This window comes from Rhea pennata, chromosome 8 (genome assembly GCF_028389875.1).
Source record: "Rhea pennata isolate bPtePen1 chromosome 8, bPtePen1.pri, whole genome shotgun sequence".
Lineage (NCBI taxonomy): Eukaryota > Metazoa > Chordata > Aves > Rheiformes > Rheidae > Rhea > Rhea pennata.
This window is the reverse complement of record NC_084670.1, coordinates 28,740,555-28,748,472: the sequence shown is the minus strand read 5'-3', so window position 1 is coordinate 28,748,472 and position 7,918 is coordinate 28,740,555. Positions and strand designations below refer to the sequence as shown.

The following is a 7,918-nucleotide window of genomic DNA, read 5'->3' as shown; positions in this document are numbered from 1 at the left end:
GTACACCGGGGCAGGCCAGCTGTGACGCTCCAGGGGCAAAGTCCAGCTGAAACCCTCCAGTCTGTTAGCAGCTTCAGCTACTTTTCTGGTAGCCAGCCAACAGGCAAGTGGAAACAGCCCCCCAAAATCTGGTTTCACTGAGCTTCCTACGGAGCAGGCACTACGGGGGGAGCCAGCCCGTGGGCTTGGGAGTTCTTTGGGCTCCCGTGAGCCATGGTTTGCTGTCCTTGCGCAAGCAGCACTGGTTTTCTTGCAGAAGGAAAAACACCGTGATTCTTTTTGGGGAGTCACTTGCAGCTATCGTGGCTGCCAACTTTTCCTCCGCTCGCGTTTCGCTGCTCCCGCACGGCGACAGATATTGGCCCGTGCGCAGCACAGCTGTCCGTGTCCGGGCCGCTCCTCCCACAGCAAGCTCCAGTCGTGCAATCACCGCGGGGCAGCCACTCGGCAAGGGAGCTGCCTCCTTCCCCTGCCCCTGCTTCCCGCATCGCCTATAAATCCCGCGCGTGGCTGCCGGGGGACAATTCGCGGAGAGACGGCGTGCGTGACGAGCAAGGCTGGGAGGTAAGGCAGGAGCCCACGACGGGGACGCCGTTAATGGGCACGCTGGGCGTTAGCTCTGCACGCGCCAGAGGCGTTTGCATCCCCTGCATCCGATGAGAAACCCGCTGCAGTGCGGCGAGCGCCCCAGAAGTGCCGCGCGGGCATCCGATGGGCCCGCTGGAGGGGGGTGGTGAGCAAAACCCAAAGCAGATCCTGCAGCGTCAGGCCAGGGGCCAGCCCAAGAGCAAATAAGATGACAAATGCTGTGGATTGCTATCTCCAGCCCGAACGTGCCCATGGTTTGAGTCATGGCAGAAACTTTTGTGGTTAGCTGTTGCAGCTCCTTGCACGAGAAAGCGTGGTAGCAGCATGCACACGGTTAGCTGAAGCCGTGTTTCCTCGACACTATTTCTAGCTTCTGAGCATGGGGGTAGGAAGCTAGATGCTCTGCATAGCTATGTGTATTCTTACCACACCAAAAAAATAATAATAATAATAAAATAATGAGTAGCTTATACTAGCGCTGAAAAAGAAAAATATCAAATTTTCATTTCAAACCTGCAAAGCAAAGGATTCTTTAATGTTGACTTTCTGCTGAAGGGTGAAATTGCTCACAGGGAAATCAATGCTGTAGAGAAAAAACTGTATCCCAGGCTTATTTTTTTTCCTTGTTGATATTTTTTTTTCTGGTAAATAAGCAGTTGTTTTCTGTCTGGACCAGGGCATAGGACCAGCTTATTGATGCAAAGACCGTGCGATGTGTAAAATCCCAATACACGCCCCCCCCCCCGCCTTTTTTCAAGAAAGGCACTGGCAGATCTCCAAAGATTGAAATCCAAATATTTGCATGACTGATAAGGAGGGAGAACTTAGACACAGCTGTAAGCAAAAAAAGAAAAAAAAAAAAGAAAAAAAAATTGGCAGCAATTTATGGCTGAACTACATATTTACTAAGCCGATCTCGGGGGCAAGCGCCAGGCTTTGCAGCCTGCTAACTGGGCTGCCTCGAAGCGCCGGCGGCTTGATTAATTTATTTTATTTTTAATTTAACCAGCGGAGAGGGGTCGCCATGCGGGTGGCGATCATCGGCGCCGGCGTCAGCGGCTTGACCGCCCTCAAGTGCTGCCTGGCCGAGGGGCTGGCGCCCACCTGCTTCGAGCGGAGCCAGGACATCGGCGGGCTCTGGCGGTACACGGTGGGTGGGAGGGAAACGCCGGCCGGCCCCGGCCCCGCTCCCCACGGCGGCGGCGGCGGGGACGGCGCCGGGGCGGGAGGAGGGGGGAAGATGGCGGGCGGGGAGGAGGCCGGAGCCGGGGCTGACGGCGGCGGCGCCAGGAGCGCATCGAAGATTGCAGGCCCAGCCTCTACGCCTCGGTGGTCAGCAACACCTCGAAGGAGATGTCGGCCTTCTCGGACTTCCCCTACCCCGAGGACTTCCCGGTGTTCATGCCCCACGCTCGCCTCCTGGAGTACCTCCGGCGCTACGCGGAGCACTTCGGCCTCCGCCAGCACATCCAGTTCGGGGTGAGCGAGGCCGGGCGCGGGGAGGAAGGGCCGGGCGGCGGCCCGCGCCCCGCGCCGCCCGCTGACGCCCGCGCCGCTCCACAGACCGCCGTCGTCAGCGTCCGGAAGCGCCCCGACTTCGCTGCCACCGGCCAGTGGGACGTCGTCACCGAGACGGACGGGACGCGGGCGTCGCACGTCTTCGACGCCGTGATGGTCTGCAGCGGCAACTTCTGGGAGCCCACCCTCCCGCTGCAGTGCTTTCCCGGTGCGGAGCGCCCTCGGGTCCCTCCCCAGCCCCCGGGGGGAAGCGAGAGCAGTTCCTTGCGACGGTTTGGTCTTCTCTCTTTCTTTAAGTACTTTTGAGGCCCCTCTCAGGAGAGGAGAAAAGGTTTGCAGGCTCTTCTGAACCTCTGCGTCCCCACCTAATAGAGGCCGCATCCCAAGGTGACACCTTCACCTAACGTGCTTCCCAGTCCCACGTTAGGATGCCTTCCTGCCCCCCGAAGTGAGGGTAACCTGCCTCACGCAGAGCTGACTCCACTGTGCAGCACCAACATGCCCTTAACCTCCTTGGAAGACCACGAGGAGTTGGGGATTTCTTTTTTCTGCTACCACAGAGAGCTCATTTGGGGAGTTAATATGTCAGACTTTCAAAGCCCAGACCTTGTTTTGGAGCGGAAACGTAGGTCCTGAACTTCTTCATGTCCCTGGTGGCTACTGATAGAAATTCCTTGTTCTTGCCATCTGGATTGTTTCTATTCCACTTGTCACTATGAAAACTGCAAATATTGATGCGTGCTTGCTAAAGTAATTAAGAAGTTTTCCTTTTCCCCAAGGCATTGAGAAGTTTCAAGGCCAATACTTTCACAGCCGGCAGTACAAGCATCCAGACATGTTTCAGGGGAAAAGAGTCCTCGTGGTTGGCATGGGGAACTCAGGAGTGGACATTGCCGTGGAGGCCAGCCGCATAGCTGCAAAGGTACCAGTGCCAGCTGCTTTGACATGTGTGGGGAAGGTAACGTTGGCTTTGCTGTGCACAGCCAAGGGGTGCAATAGCTCTGTTTGCAAGCCGTCAACGCAGGAAAAGTGAGCTCTCTTCAAATCTGCCCTGCATGGTATCCAGACAGTATTTCTGTGTCCATATTTCTCTGTTGGAAATCTTCCATGAAAGAAGGATGATTGCTCTCTTCTCTTTTGTTTTGCCTTTTTCTCCTGCTGGGAGCAAATCCTAGATGCTGTCGCAGTTTTTTCATTGTGTAGCTGTCTGTGCTGTGCTTTGTCTGGGGTTGCTTTATAAAGGCAAAGAAACAAATTCTTCATTTGATTTTTTTGATTCTCTGCTATTTCCCAGGTGATGATTTGCACTGGCCGAGGTGCCTGGGTATTCAGCCGTGTATTTGACCACGGCTACCCATGGGACATGATTTTCAACACTCGCTTTATGAGTCTGGTTAGGAACAGCCTCCCAGGGGCCCTCACACGAGGCTTAATCAGCCACAAGGTGAACCAGCGGTTTAAGCATGAAAACTATGGCCTTCAGCCAGAGAACAGGTACTTCTCAGGTGGTTTCCCTTCAGCATGGTTTCAAAGGGGTTGTGTTGCAGGAGGATGGGGAGAGTTCCCTTTGCTCCTTGTCAGAGCCAGACTAGCACAGACACAAAAGCTGCAAGTGTGGGAACATGCAGAATGATCTCAGACTACAGTGCTGGGGATGACCCCTGAGGGGGTTTCATAGTCCAGCTGAAGAAGGTGAGCTCTAGCCCTCTTAGGAGGTCAGAGAGAGAGCACTCCAGCAACAGCCAGACAAGTTTTTCCCAAGCAATTCCTCAGAAAAAAAGAGGAGGAAAGAGGTTTAAAGCATGGATCAGCTCTGAAAAGAGTAGGTATAAAGAATAATGGCAGGAACAGAGAAAGAATGAAGGAGAAATACACCTGAGTAAATCGGGCTGTGGGACCGGGTGATACTACGGAAAGCATGAAACGCTCTAGTGTTTGGAGATGAGAGAGGCAGCACTGTTTGTCTTGGAGTAAATGAGGCTATGGGGCTGGAGAGCCCAGGTTCGGAGTAAATGGTACAGCGCAGAGCTTGTTCATGGTCTCCCGGCATTCAGAGCCCCTTGGTCTCTCTGCAGCTGCCTGGTACGTGAGCCTGTGTTGAACGATGACTTGCCAAGCTATATCCTCACGGGGAAGATCACCATAAAGCCAGGCGTGAAGGAGTTCAAGGAAAACTCAGTCATTTTCTACAACTGCCCTGAAGAGGAGCCTATTGATATTGTCGTCTTCTGCACAGGCTACAACGTTTCTTTCCCATTCCTTGAAGAAGCAGATATCAAGGTGGAAAACAAGCATGCATCCCTCTACAAATACGTGTTCCCAACTCATTTGCAGAGGCCCACCCTGGCTGTTCTTGGGCTGATCAAGCCACTTGGAGCAATCATGCCTGTGACAGAGATGCAAGCACGCTGGGTGACTCGTGTCTTCAAAGGTAGGAGAGTTAACATGAGCTCTCCTTTGCGCAAAAATGTACCTTAGACTGGGCACATCTTGTCCCCTGCATGCACCAGGAAGAACTTCTGTGCTTGGGAACATCACAGCTAAAAGCTCACAGTGGATGAGGGACCATTTCTAGGGCTCAGACTTACCTCTTCCCAAGTATTTCACTTCAGCTGAGCTACAGCAATGTGATTGCACACTTGGTCCAAACTGCATGCAAGTTCATGGGATCCACCTTAAACTACTGTTGTTGCCTATTAAGCTAATGCTTTACTAACCCTGTCTTTTTTTAACCCTGTCTGCTGGAAGCTAAGAGCATGCCCTTGGTTACTTACTGTGACTCAGCTGATGTATAGTCGCATATTTGAACCCATAAATATTTTCTCTCTGAAACACTTCAGAGCTCGGAGCACAGAGACAAATAATGTTCTTAAGAGGAAATAAAAAAACACACACACAAAAACAAAGACACTCCCCTTGGGCTGCAGCAATGCTCTTCGACAGAGTGCTGGAAAGCACTGGGATTTCTCTTAGGGACCATATTCTGGGGCTTGTGCAGCCCATCTCATGCTCCTCTCCTCCATCATCACCTGATGTCCTGACAGCACTAACCTGTAAGACTAGGAGAAAGTACCAGTGAATTTGTACAAACATGCTGAGTTGACTCCAGGCAGAATTCCCCACTGCCAAGCTAAATCAGAGAGATTGAGTATTCCTGCCCTTCTGGAGAAAAGCTTCCCGTATTTTGCACCACTAAATGAATTCACAAGTCTCCCCAGAAGTTAGACTTTGCAAGGTCCTCTCCTCTGTTTTCTAGGCTTGTGTCAGCTGCCTCCTCGGTCTGTCATGGAGAATGAAGTAATGGAGAAGAAGAAAAACAAAGTTCGGTGGTAAGACAGTCATCACAATCCCCAAGGCCTTCTGGTGGACTGAAAAGCCCCTGAAATTTTGGAGGCAGCAATATGTAGGCTCAAAAACTCCGCAGCTGTTCCTTGTATATATAGTGGAGGCAAGCTGGGCACTCTCAGATCCAGCCAAGGTTTTATTAGCTTGCACTGAGGAGATCCAATGTAACCTTCAAATTTGACACTGACATTTTGCATGTTGGTGACAAGAAGAACTCAATCCAGTGTAGTCAAGACTAAAACTTAGTTGGAGAGTTGGGAAAGTAGCCAGTGATCCCTAGGGACTGAGGGATAAATGGCAGAGAAATTGATGGTAATAAAGGTAAAGTAATTCAGCAGGAAAAAATTAACCTGACCTGTACATACAAAGTAAAATAAGCCTCACGTCTCAGGAAAGAACTCAGAGTCATTGTGTGACATTGTATTGGCATGTGCTTGATAGGCAGTCAAAAAGTCAAATCAAAGGCTAATTATTAGGAAATGAATGAGCTGAAACCATGAAATAAGGAGCTATATTAATCCATCGTTCACTTACATCACCGTAGTAGAAAAGATAATAAGACTGAAACAGAGAATTGCCACCGATTGCATAGAATAATTTCTGTACAGTACAAGACTAAACAAGCATGGCTTCTTTCAACCAGATGAAGGTAAGGCATGAAGCTGTGGCTTCTGCAGAGATAGTAAATGGGAAGTAATTCTCCATACATTTTCACCAAACTCAAGTTTATTTCCACAGAGGAAAACTAAAGTTTGCTACCTTTTTCACAAGCACATGATTTCAGTGCAGAGAGGAAAGGAAAAATCGGGGGGGGGGGGAAACAGATTTGAGAAAGTCATATGGAAAAAGATCCATCAAGGTGAACACAGAAGTAGCATCTGGACACCCATGTTGTGAAACGGTTGAACGATGCATACTCGGAAGGTGTTCACCAGAACCAAGATCACTTCATATGAGCTCAGTTTGTTCTAGGCAGGAGTTGGAACTGGACAGCCCTCAATTCCCATTCTTCATGTCCAGTCCTTTACCAAAGGATGCCAGTCATGTCCAAATGTAGTAATAATGCAGTTGAAGAGTACGTGATTTCTGTTCTCTCTGCTAAACCAGCTGACACCAGTCTCTCCCCCACCTCCTTTTCTCTAATTCATTAAGGTTTGGCCTGTCCTTTGATGAAGTCCTCAAAACTGATTGCCTCGTGTATTCAGATGAGATTGCCTCCTTCATTGGTGCGAAACCCAACGTGCTGGCACTGCTCTTCAGAGATCCCAAGCTGGCCCTCTCCATTTTCTTTGGCCCCTGCACCCCCTACCAGTTCCGGCTGCAAGGCCCTGGGCAATGGGATGGGGCACGACAAGCCATCCTTACCCAGTGGGACCGGATCCTGAAGCCAACGAGAACGCGAGTTACCAGCAGCTCTTCCAGTGCCTGGCCATCTTTCCTTACTCTGTTTGGGTTTCTTCTGCTCATGGCAGCAGTGTTTTTTGCTTTCCAGTAGCCCTGATGTGATTTAAAAGCCTGTTTTTTTGTCCTGGGGAATGTAATCTCAGATCAGACAGCTCCACAGGGTGTGCCAAGAGCGTGGAGGATGAAAGGGATTGCAACAGACAAGGAGAACAAGTTTAAAATTTTAACCAATAGCACCTAAATTCTCTCTCCTGTAGCTTCATCTTTGTGGGCCTGCTTAGCTGACGAAGCTGGTCATGCCACCCTTCCCCCCTTCTTGCCCCCAAGCATTTTCCCCTGTCGCCGTGCTCCTCTCTGACCTGCCCCCATTGCTGCTGGTGTGATCACTGCTCGCTAACTTACTCTGCAAAGCATGTCTGAACAGCTCCAACTAAGCTCCTTGTCCAGACTGGACTGACCTACAGGCAGACTACACAACCTGCAAGAATTGCTTCGAACACTGTTGTTGAACCTGCAGCCAGAAAGTAAAACAAATGCCTAGCCCTGCTGCAAATCGGCCACGAATTGGTGTCTTTCAAAGAGGCTTTAGTCCTGCAAGAAGCTACCTGGACCGGTTACGCAGGTCGGGCTGTACCTTCTTAGGACCTTAGAGCTTAGGAGCCGAAACACTTAAGCTGGGTTGAACTGGTGCATCTTTTCAGTGAAGGGCCCTGCGTTTCACCTCTCTCCCGCCCTGGGCGCTTGTTCGGGAGGCAGTGGCTAGGACCTGAGTAAAGCTGGGCGGTCTTAGCTTCCCCAAGATGGTGCAATTCCTGGGCTTGCTTTCTGTATGGAGAGTCTTTTGCACAATAAAAGCTTTATCAGCAGGAGATCGCTGTCTGTGCCGGAGGTAGCTGCCTTGTCATGTCCTTGCCTGGAGAGCTGGCCAGGCACTTGGGCCCCTCCTGAGGCTGGGCAGTGCTGGATCACTGTGAGCACACATCCTATAGCCTGGTGCCGAGAGGACAAAAATAAGGTCGTAGCGTACACATTCATTCCCCTCTGTGCTGTCTGTAACATGCGT

The 7,918-nt window shown here is 50.9% G+C and overlaps 1 protein-coding gene across 1 annotated transcript; it reads left to right on the top strand.

Moving 5' to 3' along the window:
- Window positions 1-441: 441 nt before the first annotated feature.
- Window positions 442-7,724, top strand: FMO1 (flavin containing dimethylaniline monoxygenase 1). The gene is made up of 9 exons (XM_062581667.1): window positions 442-564; window positions 1,598-1,738; window positions 1,879-2,067; window positions 2,152-2,314; window positions 2,886-3,028; window positions 3,401-3,600; window positions 4,182-4,537; window positions 5,363-5,435; window positions 6,604-7,724. Exons 2-9 carry the CDS (start codon window positions 1,613-1,615, stop codon window positions 6,944-6,946), a joined length of 1,593 nt encoding a protein of 530 aa, XP_062437651.1. The 5' UTR covers window positions 442-564; window positions 1,598-1,612; the 3' UTR covers window positions 6,947-7,724.
- Window positions 7,725-7,918: the final 194 nt, after the last annotated feature.